The 15,152-nt window shown below is 39.4% G+C and overlaps 1 protein-coding gene across 2 annotated transcripts in view; it reads left to right on the top strand.

Annotated features, from left to right (window-relative positions):
* The first annotated feature begins 1,626 nt into the window (after positions 1–1,626).
* Positions 1,627–15,152, top strand: part of RNF13 (ring finger protein 13) — a 44,322-nt gene continuing 30,796 nt past the window's right edge. Inside the window, exons 1-3 of one of the 2 annotated variants that reach the window (XM_075098732.1) lie at positions 1,627–1,738; positions 8,107–8,234; positions 11,237–11,317. In XM_075098732.1, coding sequence (XP_074954833.1) covers positions 8,121–8,234; positions 11,237–11,317 — 195 coding nt within the window. In that variant the 5' untranslated portion in view covers positions 1,627–1,738; positions 8,107–8,120. Of the gene's footprint in view, positions 1,739–1,929; positions 2,141–8,106; positions 8,235–11,236; positions 11,318–15,152 lie in introns of those variants that run through there. The other variant, XM_075098733.1, reaches the window with a different exon arrangement.

Raw genomic sequence — 15,152 nt, 5'->3', positions numbered from 1 at the left:
GGTTGTTTTGACCAAAATGCAGGACCCAGCACTTGGCCTTGTTGAACCTCATATAATTGACCTTGGCCTATGGAGCCAGCCTATCCAAGGCCCTGTGCAGAGCCCTCCTACCCTCAAACAGATCAACACTCCTGCTCAATTTGGTGTCATCTGCAAACTTACTGATGATGCACTCGATCCCCTCATCCAGATAATTAATAAAGATATTAAACAGAACTGGCCCCAATACTGAGCCCTGGGGAACACCGCTTGTGACCAGCCACCAACTGGATTTAGCTCCGTTCACCACAACTCTCTGGGCTCTGCCATCCAGACAGTTCTCCACCCAGTGAAGAGTAGACATGTCTAAGCCATGGGCCTCCAGCTTCTCTAGGAGGATGCTGTGGGAGAGTGTAAAAAGCTTTACTAAAGTCCAGGTAGACAACATCCACAGCCTTTCCCTCATGCACTAGGCGGATCACCCTGTCATAGGATGAGATCAGGTTCGTCAGGCAGGAGCTGCCTTTCATGAAGCCATGCTGGCTGGGCCTGATCACCTGGTTGTCCTGCACTTGCCTGGTGAGTGCACTCAAGATGAGCCACTCCATAACCTTCCCTAGTACCGAGGTCAGACTGACAGGCCTGTAGTTCCCTGGATCCTCCTTCCGGCACTTCATGTAGATGGGTGCCACATTTTCATTGGAATGAAAAGGACCTTCATTCACTATTCTCCTAAGAATAAGACACTGTCAACCCCTGAAAGACGCAAAAGTGGTAACTGGCATAAAGTAGCAAGTACGTTAATTGTCATAGAATCATTTAGGTTGGAAAAGATCTCTAGGATCATCAAGTCCAACCATTAACCTAGCACTGCCAAGCCCACTGCTAAACTATGTCCCCAAGCACCACATCTACAAGTCCAGGGTTGTGACTCAACCCTGGGCAGCCTGGTCCAGTGCTTGACAACCCTTTCGGTGAAGAAATCTGTCCTAATATCCAACCTAAACCTCCCCTGGCACAACTTGAGGCCATTTCCTCTTGCCCTATTGCTCGTTTCTTGGGAGAAGTGACCAACTCCCACCTTGCTACCTTCCTTCCTTCCCCACCGTTTTCTTTTTGTGCTTAGCTCACATTTCTCAAGTCTTTTTTTCTAGTCTTCGGCTTTTTTAAACAGAGTTGGACTAAAGTTAGCGAGGGTGGAAAAATCCTCCCTCGTCCCCCTCACACCGCTAGAAGTCGATGTACTGCTCTGCAGCCTGCTCGCCTTCCGCGTGCTCCCTCGGCAGCACCGACTGCCCAGCCGGCCGCGCCCCGAGCGCCCACAGGAGGCGGCGGGCTCCGCACCCAGGTGCAGCCGGGGCAGGGGCGGCCCGGCAGCCGCTGGGGGTTCGGAGGCGGGGACGAGCCTGGGCGGAGCCGCGCTCCCACCGACCTCAGGTACTGAGAGAACCCCAACCCCAACCCCAACCCCACGGCACTAGGAGAACGCCAAACCCACCGCTCCCACCGCCCCCTTGGCGCTGAGGGCGACTCGACCCCGCCTCCCCGGGCCCCGCCCCTCCGGAGTCCGCCCACCTCACGCGCCGGAGGCTGACTGGCAGCCCGGCCAAGCAATGGCCTGCCCCGGGCTGACGCCTCTTGTCGCGCGGCGGAGGGGCGGGACTTCCGGGCCTCGGCGCCGAGCGGAGGGAAGCCGCCATGGATTCGGCCTAGGCGCGGCCCTCGGCTACCGGCGCCGGGCCCTGAGCTGGGCCCGCAGGTGAGCGCCGCCGCCGAGTGCTGCCGGGGCGGGGGGCGCAGCTGCCGGGTCCCCTCAGGCCTCTCCCCTGCTGCCGGGCATTCTGGCGTCGCGGCCGTTAAGGAGTTACTGGGCCCGCGGCTCCATTGCGCAGCGTTTATTTGCCTCCACCCTTGGAGCGGCGAGGCGAGGCGGGGCCGCCCCTCCGCGCGGCCCAGGCGGAGCCACGGCCGGGCCCGCCGCCCTGTGCCCGGCGGCCGCCGGCCCTGGAGCTTCCCGTTCCCGCGGGCTGTCACGGCAGCCTGAGCGGAGATCTGCCGCGGCGGGAGAGGAGGGAGGGAAGGACGCTAAAGCGCTCTACCCGCGTCGCTCCTGGGCCGATGAAAGCTAAACCCTTGCTCTGGCATTTCACAGCTCTGCCTGGTGTGTGACTCCTCTCGGGCTGTCTGTGCGCTGAGGTACTGGTTAGGCTTGGCAGGTAACGAGTAATGTGGAGCCTGGCAGTCTAATGACCAAATTGCTAGTAAAAAGATGAAAACAGGTCGGGAGGAGTAGTTCCCACGGCCCGTCAGATCTGAACACTGAACTTCCCTTGCGTGCATTAGCTTTCAGTTCTGTGGATAGATCTTAGGTGGAGATTGGGGTGAGTAATGATAAGATGACATCAAAACGTAAAAAGCCAGAGACATTGGGGCTTTGAGAGATATGTGTGAAAATTATTGATGTTACGTGTGTAATTTATGTTCATTCTCAGCTTGGGCTGCACTTTGCAAAATTCCATAATCTCCCAGAATATTTAGAATGTTGATACTGAGTTTGTGGCAGGACAAAATGTCTGTATGTTCACATGACTTTTGTGATTGCTACAAGTGTTGTAATCCTGTTTGGCACTAAAATAGGATTTAAGTTTGTTTAATACAAATGTGCGAGTTAGTTCTTTTCACCAAATAGAAGGGAAAGAGCTGTTTTCTTGAGGGAGTTGAAGCATGAGCATAACTATGGGGACAAGGAATTGCTTTGTGCTCCCTTCTGCTGTGAAATAAGTTTTGAGTTGATTGAGGTACAAACTTCCAAAAAATTGGTATTTACAGGTACTTTGTGGAGCTTGGTTTGTGCATAGTTGCCAAAAGCTCTGAATACTATTATCTGTGTCTTAAGCCATGTAATTCATGACATCTGTCTTAAATGTGCCCCCAAGACTTGTTCATGTTGGTAAGTATGAAACTGGTATTTTTGACAGGATGCAGGACGGTATCCAAAAGAGTGTTTTCCACTCAGGTTGCCTTCTCTGGTCTGAGAGTCAGTGTATTGGTGTTAAAAACACTGAGGGTTTCATAACCCCTTATTACTAACAGAAACAATACTGTTAATGAATTAGGAGGTAGGGAAGGTGTTCTTAGTGTCCAGTACTGCAGATAGCTGTATCTATCGTGCATTGTCAGTTCTTGTATTGAGCTTATTTAGCCATCCTTGTCTTCTACTGAGAAGGGTCATTTTGCTTTCCTCTTCCTTTGACAGTATAATCATGAATGTATTTTTTGTTGTACATACACCAATACTACTGCTGCCTTATCTTCATAGGCAGTACCTTGTCTGATGTATTCCAAGTTAGCGTATTTACTTCATGGTTGTCTTGCTGCTTGTAGAGATGCTGTGATACAGCACACCCCACATCTCCGCCTCCTCAGTTCTGACCTGGTGATCCTCTTCAGTCCTGTGACAAAGGGATGTAGCTCCTCAGGCTTAGTTTTGTGAGTTCTAGGATGCAGAGTAGGAAGAAAAAAAACAGCTCTCAAAATGCCTGACGTTACTTAAGGAGAACTTTTGTTTATAGACACTGGAAAATCAGGTGTAAAGTGCTGAAGATTAATGCAGACTTAAGTTTAACTTCTATTGTGTGGTCTACCGTATAGCCTTTAATTACATACACCTGCATTTCTGGGTGCTCTAAGCTGCCTCATTCAATTAAGAGTGTAGTCTGCAAATAAGCCACAGAATTTCAGGAATTGCAAGGCTTTTTTGCTTGCATGTGAGGCAATAATTCTTGGGCCCAGAAAAATCTGTTTGTATGTAACTGCTTGACAGAGAAGACTACACTGTAACTGCATGTTATTTGCAAGGACAACTTTAATTCTGGTATTTTCTAACCTTGCTCAATACTGTTTTAATGCTTTCTCTGTCTTGTGAGGTATGTGCTGCATTTACTGTATTGGTTAAAACACTGATAGCTTCAAGTGTATTGTTGCTTCTGTCATAGCAAATATGATTGTATTTATCTTTCCAGTTTCACTGACATCCTCTTTGTTGGGGCAAGCTGAGGAGAGAAATTGGTAAATCTTAACTTAGAAATAAAATTTCATGAATTTCATAATTCATTACAGGTTCTTGTGACTAACTTCTGTTCCGCTAACCAGTTGGAAGTTTCACAAAGCAGATGTCTGAATGAGCAAGTCACAATCATGAGAACTGTTTTTGAAAATACTAGCTGTTTCCTCCCATTAGTAATAATGAATTTTAATTATCTTCATGTTAGTGTCAGTTTAAATCAAATCTAACTCTCCAATATTTACTTTAGTTAATGTTGAGGACCTCAGATCATGGGACGATGCTTTCTGCTTAAAAAAATGACGAAGGATAGGACAGGAGGACAGAAATTCTTAGGAGTTTCTTGATTCTCAAAGAGAATGTAGTAGTCTTGGCTGTGATTTTTTGATTAAGTCAACAAAGTTACTGTGATCAGAATGAAATATCCACAGTCAAATGAAAACAAATCCATATGGAACCATAAGAAGCCTCACTTTGGATGTTTGCAACAATCATACAAACAACTTGGATGACTTAATTGAGTTTAAGTGTTTGTGAAGTACTTCTAATTCTTCCAATAAAAGCAGTTAGAGGAGAGCCAGATGTTCTGATAACGATATAATTAAGCATGTACAGTATACTTTTAAACCTTGTCCCTGAATTATTTGAACTATTATAGCAATATTGAATCCAGTGTATTTGCTGCTGTTTTGCATTACCACCATTTTAATTTTATGTCATTTCAAGTCATTTCTTACTGTGAGACTAAAAGAATCTCTAGAGAGACTTAGGTATCCATCTGTGGACCAAGCAATTCTTTTAAATTCAGCAATGAAAGTGGTTAGTTTTCATACTGAATGTAGCACTTAGTTGTTGCTTGTTTTAGACTCTGAAGTAGGTGGTGTACTAGTTCACATGTGTTTTTTATTGAATGTGTTGGGATTTTGAATATTGGATTTTTTTAGTTTGATCACATTTAAGTGTAAGTTTTTATAAGGGGAATAAGGTATTTTGTACTGCTTTGTTCTTAAGTGATTGCCCGCACATAATCATGTTACAGCTAAGCCTAAGAGGAATTTGAAGTTCCTCTGTAATCATTGTCTGTCTTAAGACTGGATTATGACTGTAGCAACAGTACGAAAAGAAAGGGTCAGATGTAACTTGTCAGTGGAGAACAGAGGTCCTGATCTTTGGCATTTGGTTGTAGTTTTGCAGTAAAAGGCATTTAGAAGTGAGAGCTCGGGGGAGGCTCCTCTTGGCTGCTTCTCTTTAACAGTGACTACCACTGTTCTCGTGGGGCTATTCCTGATGCCAGAGACTTCCTGGGAACTAGGGATGATCAGGCTGTACATGCGTCCCTTACTGTATCCCAGGTTAGTAAGAAAAAGGTGGTTGTGGCACACTGGGTCAGGGTAAATCTCTGCTACTATTCCTTGCTCTAAAGAGTTTTTGTTAAGATGGGCCTCTTCAAAGAAAAACAAAAAGGTATTTGTTTAAGCACTAAAATGTATTACCTCACTTAGTAGGTTTTTTTTTGAATAAACCTTCTGTGTGAGAGAGTTCTCTGTCACTCTTTTAAGACCCTGTCCAGCAGACAGAGTCTGTTGTCCAGGTGGATCATGATGCAGAATCCCACTGAGTCTTGCCCCTCTAAGCTTGTATGCTTGTCATGGTCAGACTGAACTTGGGTAGTACAGTCAGATTTTAAGAGCATGATGCACAGAAATGAATGACAGTTGTTGTCTCTCAAGTTCTGTAGATGGAAGTGCTGCTATTAAATTATCTAGGCTATTACATAGTTAAAATGTGTTCTTTTAAAACGCAAATTTAGAAACCATCTCCTGTGTCAGTATGTTTGTAAAGGCTTGTAATATGCTCATGTAGATTAAGTGTATTTTTGTGACTTTATACAGAGTATTAATGCAGAACATGTTATGCTAGCACTTTGATGAAATTGTACATTGACGTTGAGTTCTGTTTTAATAAGATGAAGGTGATGGAATATGACATCTGGGGAAAAGAAAATTAAAGAGTAAAGTCAGTAAAGAGTAGGAGAAAACAAGCAGTGGTTTAATTTTTTTAAAGAGGTGGGGCAGGGGTAGAGGCATGGCAGTAATCCATCCTGTATTTTGGGAACATCATACAGGACAGAAGCCTCTACATGTAGCTCATGAGAGAAGGGAGAGTAGATGGGCATCTGGCCAGGATTCTTATCCAGCTCCACATCTTCCCTCTCTGAAAGTCTCTATCCCTTTGTCAGCTAACTATTCCTCCAGTGCAGACTGCATTTCTCAACAGTACAGATTAAGGCTAAATCTCAACTCCCACATTACTGCAAGCTGTGGGAAGTATACATACAGGAATGTAACCTCCTTTAAAAACATGAGGAAACTTCTAAGGGGGGAAAAAGTGTTAAAAGGTACAGTTTGTGTGGAAATTCAAGGACTCGGAAATGAGGAAATGTTAACTTTATGACGACTTGTGCAACTTCAGTTTATCCATTTGCCCTTTTGTGCAGAAATGACTATATAGTTTAATAAATCATATTCTCACTTTTCCCTGCAGAGCCTTGTTTCATTCAGTACGTGAGTGGCGTGCACCAAAAGTCCTAAGTCAGTTACGTGAAAAGCTGAAACTTCTTCCTCTCCCTTGCTCAATCCAAGCTTTTAGATGCTTGATTTTGCAATTTAGCTAGTAGAATTTTTACCTTCATATGAACACGTATTATGTAATTGCCTTTTGTTTGTATTAGAAGCCAAAAGACCTGCATTGGATTAAATGCCCATGGGCATGTGGTATTGAGCATTTTGGACTAAAGCTTTGCAGAGACACCATTTCTTACTACATTAAACATCATTTAGTGAATATTACATATTTGCACCATGTTGTTCATATGTTTGTGGATTGTGAGAGCATATATTTGAAGGCCCTGTAATAAGTGTGGAGCAAGTTGGTCTTTCACAGACATCAATAAATTCTGTGGTCCTAAGGAACAGCCTTCCAGTCATGGAAATGATATTTCTACCTACATCATGTTTGTCTAGATTGGGACTCTCATTGGTGCCAGAAAAATAATTATTTGGAAGAGGTGTTTAATTTTTTTTAAACTTTAAAAATAAAATTCTGTTCATGAAAATGTTTGTTTTGGTTTGATTTTTTTCCTCTCAATGACTTCAGTAAGGGTGCAGGTATCATTGCTCATACAAGGAAGGCATTCAGGCCCTTAATTTGTGGTTTTAACATACAAAGATATATTTTTTTAAAGTGTGGCAAAGGAAAAATGTAAAAATGTTTGTATTTCTTCCTCTTTACTCCTTTCCTTTTTTTTCTTTGATTAGTGATAACTCAGCAGTTTCTGTTAGAAAGCATGCTCCTCTATTTCCAGACATAAGCTGTTGCTTTTTGCTGCTGGTTTTGATGAAAATTTATTAACAAAGCAGAAATCACTTCCTTTTAATGTCATGAGTTTGTGAAATACTTACAAGCATACTTTACAGAGTACTTGTGTTCTTTTTTTAAAGGTCTCAAAAATGCACACACTTTACAGGAGACTAAATCTGCTGTCCAGACCATGAGTCACATTTGAGCATTTGTGAATTCCACTGAAGTTGATAGAACTAGTTTGTATTTGTTACCTGTTGGTGTCACACTAGTTTTGCAAGTGTGTATTTAGAATAAATGCTTTTAGTATAATTACTGCCGGTACACAAGGAATTTTGCTGATTTGGATTTGTGCTAGAAGGGAAGATTAAGAATGTCTAAGGATGATTGATATCATTGAATGTTCATTCTTGTGTACTGCTTGCACTGCTGTGTGTTGCCTTAAGCTTTCTGAAGCGTTACTAGTATAATTTTTGTGTTTTATGCATACATTCGCATGGAGGTTACAGGCTCTTAGCAAATGGGACTTCTATCTCTAAAGTAATGATATAAATTAAAGATTACTTGTTTCTCAAAAGTAAATTCAGAATATCGTTTTTGAGTACTTTAGAAGAAAAGTTTTAACTGACCAATAGAGCCCAGTAAACTGACAGAGGAAAATATTTGCTATATGCCTTGACTTTTTTTTTCTGTTGTTGCTGCAGGTATTAAATAAGATATGCTGTTGTCAATAGGAATGCTGATGTTGTCTGCCACTCAGATATACACTATTTTGACAGTTCAGTTATTTGCTTTCCTGAATCTTTTACCTGTGGAGGCAGATATTTTAGCGGTAAGTATAAGAATATTTTTCTACATAGATGAAATCTCTATAAAATTGAATCTTCATTTAAACTATTATGTTACTGAATCAGTACAACAAATGTTATAGCAGGTTGCTTGGAATGGAATTGCTATAACAGTTTAGTTCAATAAAAAAATAAATTGTACATTTTTGAATGAGCTTACAGGTGATGTGTGATCAGATACCTTGCCAGTGAAAGCACTTAATTCCTTTAGTCATTTAAAAAGTTCCAATCTGACTGCATCTCCTATAGCATGTTATAACCCTATTAAGAGTTCCATGATTATTTGGTGTAGACAGCAATTTAAGTTTTGGTGATGGAAGCCATCACCATTTAGGGTGACTATATGAATAAAGGAAGTAAAATAATTTTTTATGGCTAGTATAATTTATATGCATGCTGGAGGCCTTGTCAGTTAGTTTTTGTATATATATATGTGTATATATATACACATCTATATATAGAGAGAGATATATACATTTTTTTAAATAGCTGATAATCTCGGCTATCATTAAGAATAATATTTTTTTGGGAATATAATGGAATTTAAATTAGAATTTTAAATGATCAAGCTAATAAACAGTCTAATGAACTTAGCGTCAGTGGTAAAAGTTGTTTTCTATATCATGTAGTTTTACGGAGGAAGTTATATGCGTCTTTGTAGGATAGAGCTTAAGCCACTGAAATAATTAAACCTAAGTACTGTAGTCTCTGTATTCTCTGCTAGTTAGTGATACCCAGGAGAGTTGTTAATATCATATCAATTAATTCAGGAGAACAGAGTGAAAAAGCCCTTGAAGCTAAACGTTAAAATAAAAATATTTAAAAGGTTTTGGTAATGTGGGGTTGATGAATACTGAATTATGTTATTTGGATCTTTGTGTTGTTACTATTCTATTACTATTTTTTGTAGATGATAAGTTTAAATACAGTTAATGCAGATGGATAACTGCTTTATTATGGAACTGACATCATCTATTGTGAAATTTTAAACTGGCTTTCTACTGTAAACCTGATTTCCTCTCCCCCTTCCTCTCTCACCAGCTCCATGCTTCCTCTTTTCATAAAAAAAGTAGTTTTCGTTCTTGCTACTTCCTTCCTTAGAAAAGATATTAAAAAGCAAACATACCCAAAACTAAAAAAACCCAACACATCAGCCTCAAAAAAAAAAAAAAGGCATTTTGGAAGTTTAGTTGAATGTCTTCTATTTAAGCCTCCATGTGCAGGATTCTAAAATACTTCCATCTAAAAATGAAGTGTCTTTTTTCCTTGGGCATTTGGAAGTTAGATCTATTCAGACAATATCTTTGAAATAGGAAATGAAGAGATGAACTAGACCCCTATTAAAACTTTGCTGTGAAAAGGAGCCAGTGGAATGCTTAAGAGATACTCAGAAGAAGAGGGAATGTTTGCACACTGTGTCACATGGAATTGAAGGCATACAGATAGCTTATAATCTTGAGAGGTTTCATGGTTTAATGATTGCCCGTTTGGGGAGCAAAATTACAGCTGATGTTTTGGGTTTGCCAACGAAAGAAACCCTTCTTTTCCTTAGATGTATTTTTATATGGTTCTGTGTTCTCACATAGTTGCAGCCTCAAATGAAGGATTATGTTTTAAAAAGTACTGTTATGTGTATATGAAACATGACTGTTTTTTTTTTTTTTTTTTAAATAAGGGTTAAAGATAAATAGGTTTGTGTCTGACTCCTAGCTTAATTTGGGGCTCGCTGAGTGATTCAAGGGAGAACTGAGAGTAGCACAAGCTCAGGAAGTACATTTTGAAGAAGGTGGATGAGTGACTAGTTAGGATAGAGGAAGGCAGTGTACTGGTGCAGAGCTGGGATATGTGATGGTAGGATGGAAGATCAGGAGGAGAGGTTGCATGGAGCAGGTTACTCACACAGAATAAAAACGCTTCCTTGAAATTCAGCTCCATACCTATCTCTTTCCCCTCAATTTTATTAAAACCTGTGGGAAGGAAGCTCCTTTGATATGTCCCTCCTTTGAGAGTTAAGTTAAATCATGGTAGTGTTTTTCTGTGAACTATAGTTTGAGTTCCCCTGTCTAAGTCTGGCTATTAGGAAATGTGTCATCCCTCTGAAATAAACATGATCCTTACTTGACTGTTCTGTATGACAGTTGGATGATATGGTAAATAGGCAAATATTTCTGAGTCACTAAACTATTTAACAAAATTTACCGGTTCATGTCCATTCAAGATAGTTACTGTATAATTCACAACTACTGCAGGAAACTAATGTTTTTTACTTTCAATGAAAAAAATTTTAGCATACATACAATTAGCACTTTTCATTGTATGGATTCTGCATTGGTTAGGTATATCATAGCTACAACAGATGACCAAGGAAAGGGGGAAACAGTTTCCACAGATTTAAGGTCTTTACAGTATTCCTCTGTTTTGAAATGAAAGCTCATAGTATAAAACAAAAGTGCAGAGGTAGTTTTCAGCAACTAACCTGAATAGCTAGAGAGGAATTTGAGAAGGGACAGGATGTGGAGGCTATTCTTTGCCTACAATAAACCACATGTTAAAAGCTGTTCTTCCCTGTATGCACGTGAATTCAAAGCAAAAAACCAACAACAAGAACACCACCATCCAAAAAACCCCCACACGCCCAAACCCCAGCTCTTCAGATATTTGCTTTTTTTGGGTTGTTTGTAGTTTCTTGGCTGCAAATATGATGGTATTTGAATAGTAGACAGTAGAAAGATGCAACATACAGATAATTTAATGAAAGATCTGTTACTTTCCTGTTTTGACAACTAGATAAGAAAAGAATGATGTTGCCATGTGAATGGAAAACAAATGGAAGAATGTGATTTCATTAACATAGTTGCAAGAGGTCCTGTGTCTGAAATATTTTAATCTAAAAAAGAAATGCAGTAGTGTTTATTTCTATTTACTCTTGTTATCTATTTCTGTTTTGTTGCAAACATGAATTTTGTTTAAAATTTATTTCTCTCAGTATAACCTTGAAAATGGAACCCAGACCTTTGATGATCTACCTGCTAGATTTGGTTACAGACTGCCAGCAGAAGGCTTGAAGGTAAAAAAAGAAAAAAAAAAATATCCTGAATATATATATAGAGGACTGTATCTGCTCAACACTTCTATACGCTAAGAAAAAGAAGTTAAAAGAATATAGTACTGAGGAAAAAGAAATACAGAACTGATTAATCTACTGCTCAAGCGAAACAAATGTGCAGCTGTTGTCTGTGAATAGGAGACTCCTCTCCTAACAGGATAATTTTGGTAACCTGACCTTTTGTATGTAAGAGAGAATTTGCTGAACACTCTTAATAAATTAATAAGGTAAAAATATGAATGATGGGAATTTAAGAAAGCAAGTTTGGTAGACCATTGTTTTCTCCGAAGTTAGAGACAATACTGATAAATGATACCAGTTACCTTGCATTGGTATCAGTGGATGCCAAATTGAATTTTGTCTTGATTTAAAAAAAAAACAAAACAACTATTTGGAGGATTTAATGTCTCTGTAGGGTCGTATATTGGCAAGCCCTTTCACACTGTAATGTGTGGAAGAGCGTGAGGGACTATCTTCCTTGCATGAGGCCTGTATTAAGAGTGCTGTGTAAAGGAATTGTAGCTCATTTTTGTGGAAAAGTACAAGAACCGTGGTCAGTTTTCTTCCCTCCTTGCATTTCTTAAGAACTGAATGGAGAAGCTCAGGGGCTGCAGTTCAGCCTTAACCCCTGCATGCTGTGCCATGAAGCTGTGGCTCTGTAGCGGGTGGTTGATCATGCACCCTCTCCTTATGCAGTTTCCTTTCAATTGCAATCTGAACCCTGTAGCAGGTGAGAAGTTCCCCATTCCCCCGGTGCTCCTCTCAGGCATGTGTTGCACTAATGCAATTTTATTTTACTCTATGTGATTAAGTGGGGCAAATGCAGATAGCACATACACATGTTTTTGTTAGTTATCGGTTAGAGAGTCTTACACCCCAAATGAAATCTTATTGGTATAGGAATACTGTGACATCACTTGAAAACTTGTCATAGGATTACTAACAGAAGGTACTAGTGATAATATATTGAATTAGCAGAAAAAGTACATGTGATTTTAAATCGTTAATCCAATTTTCTTTCGTATTTAAGAAGTAAAAAGCAAGTAAATATTATACCATATTAAATTGTTAAATGCACCTAGTATTAGAGAAGACAGAAGTAAGGTGTAAGGATTTGCAAATATTAATGGAACTAAAGAGGGAAAAATTATATTGGCATGTTATGCAAAGTGATTAACATGCCAAAACTGTCAAAGATTGCTGTAACCACTGGAATACATATAGGACTTTGGCATTATTTTGCACTAGATTAGAAATTCTGAAGACCTGATGTCTTCTGAAATACAGCAGCAAGCATGTTTTGTACAGTGGCATAATTCCTTTTCCGTGTGTCTGGTGTGGTTAATATACTTGGAATGTAGTAAGATGTGTAGATGGACGGAATGAAATTAATAGAAGGAAAATTACATAGAAGGTGAAATGGGAAAGGACTATGAAGGTTAAATAAATGTAGCTTCCATAGGCAACAACGAGAAGGCATGTTCTACTTTTTCTGACTTCTGCTTAGGTAGTAGCTCTCCGTACATTCTGGTGGCAGTAGTCAGTAACTGGTATAAAGACAAACTCACTTTTATTTGCATAAAATAAGATAGAGGAAGTAGAAAATAAATTATTTAACATCACCATATATAATTTATTTTTAATGCTGTAAACTGGTGTCACAATCATGCTGCTTAGAAAAGTATTTAAAAGCTAGATGAATATCCAATTCAGTTATAGTCCTCACATTCTCTGAGGTATGTTTGTTGCTGAGTTTATGTAGGTGATGCTTATTGTCAAATGCTGGTGTGCTGTGTTGGATTCAAGGTCAATGGGCGTGCTGCATTCTTCTGTTTGCCTGACCTGAGAAGCCTATGCTGTGACATGAATGGTTTACATTCTCTAGGATCACATTCTTGCAGTCAGTGTCAGTAAGTTTTTGCTTCAGATAAAATTTATTTTCTGTTCCTCTCGTGTACTTGAAACACTCATCTACAAGAAAGGCAATTTAGTTTAGCCGTCCAAACAGTTTACTACTTGTGTGAAGTTCAGGTTTCATTCCTTTTTTTTATTGTGGAAGCAACTACGTAGAGTCAGTCTTGTGGCAGTAACTTGTTTGTCTGGCTGCCACCTTGAGCAGTGTATAAGTATTTATGACTGAGAGATGTTTTTATTTTGTATAAGAACTCTAAGCTGTAAACGTATTTAGGCAGGCCACCTTCCAAGTTCCGGTGCAGGGGAATTGCTATCATTTACGCACCTATGCAGACTATGAATAGTGCATGAGGGCATAGAGCTGCTTTCCTATTCATGCTGTCTGTAGCCTATATGTAGGCAAAAATCTGGCTCTGCCACATCATTGATGTTGCAATGCTTGTGGATAAGGTTGTTGGATCACTCTTTGACTGCATGAAGTCCTTTTAATCCCAAAGGGGAATAAATTGCTGTAAGAATTAATGTAACTAATAATTCCTTTGCAAATGAAACCTCAAGAAGACTTCATTTTCATGCCCAGTGGGTTTTATCATGGGGAGAAGTGGTGTTAGAGCTGTATATTGGGCTGTGTATATAGAGCTGACTATATTAAGAAACAGGGTGATTAAGTGATTTGCCCAAGTAGTGAGCCAATTTAACACATCAAAAATAGATATAAGGAGCTTTGATTCTAACCTTTTCAACTGTTAGACAGCTCTGTGTCTTAACTAAGGTAGATGTCGTCACCCATGTAGAAATAGGAATGAGTTTTAGTCCTGAATATAATACTAAAACTTTTTTCTTAATTTGCATAAAGATTTTCATTATTTTTAAATGCTATGATATTGGTTGAAATAGGAAGAAAATGGTATACTTTTTCAATGCTTACGATTAACATTTATTAATATACAACTTATAAAACAGAATCTGTCAGATATTTTTTTTGTGTGCTCTAGTCCTTAAGTGGTCCGTCATTTGTGCCTGTGTCCTGAGTAGAACAGCTCCTCAATTAAAGATATTTAAGAATGTATGGTAGCATTAGGAAAAATCCAGTCTAGTCATAGTTATCCTTTGGTTTCTATATATGCTTTTCTTGAACTGTAACATGACGTTGTGTGACTTGTGTAAAACTCCCCTGTAGAATGCAGTTAGTTCCAGACATATCACTTTAGTTAAAAAAGAGTAAATGACTTGTGTGAAGCTATGTAACAAAAGCAGCGTTTGCTATATGAATCGGGGGAACCTTGGAGACCTAAATCTGGCTGTCAGCAAATCAGTGTTTTCACTGATTTGAGAATTTTCAGTAGATATTGCATTTAATTGTTACAGACTGTGTAATGTTGTGCCTGTCACCACAAACTTGGCAAAGAACAGATTGTTGGTGCAGCTTCTCTGCCAAAAGGGATATTATCATTACAAAAATCTATTCCACAAAACAAAATTTTCTCTCTGTTGTAGGTTAAACTTTATGAATAATATATATTTATGGATAAAATGTAAGATTATGTATAAAATACATTTAAACTGACAGTTTATTTGTATAAACTTATATTTAAACTGACAGTTTATATGTATAAAAGATATCACAGAATCACAGGTTGGAAGGGACCTCAGGGATCATCTAGTCCAACGTATGTTTATCTATAATTATATATATTAAATAATGTTGTTATACATAATAACTATTATTTCTACACAGGTGATTACCTCTCTCTATGTCTGAAGCTGTCGGTGAAAACCGAGTTTAAAGCTCTCAGAGATAGATAGATAGATAGATATATAACTGTCACAATAATTTCTTGAGCCTGCAGCAGTGCAGCTTCTTATGATGTTTATTTGCATA

Source organism: Phalacrocorax aristotelis, chromosome 7, assembly GCF_949628215.1.
Source record: "Phalacrocorax aristotelis chromosome 7, bGulAri2.1, whole genome shotgun sequence".
Classification (NCBI taxonomy): Eukaryota; Metazoa; Chordata; class Aves; order Suliformes; family Phalacrocoracidae; genus Phalacrocorax; species Phalacrocorax aristotelis.
The sequence above is the reverse complement of the archived record's forward strand: the minus strand, read 5'-3'. Positions and strand labels throughout refer to the sequence as shown.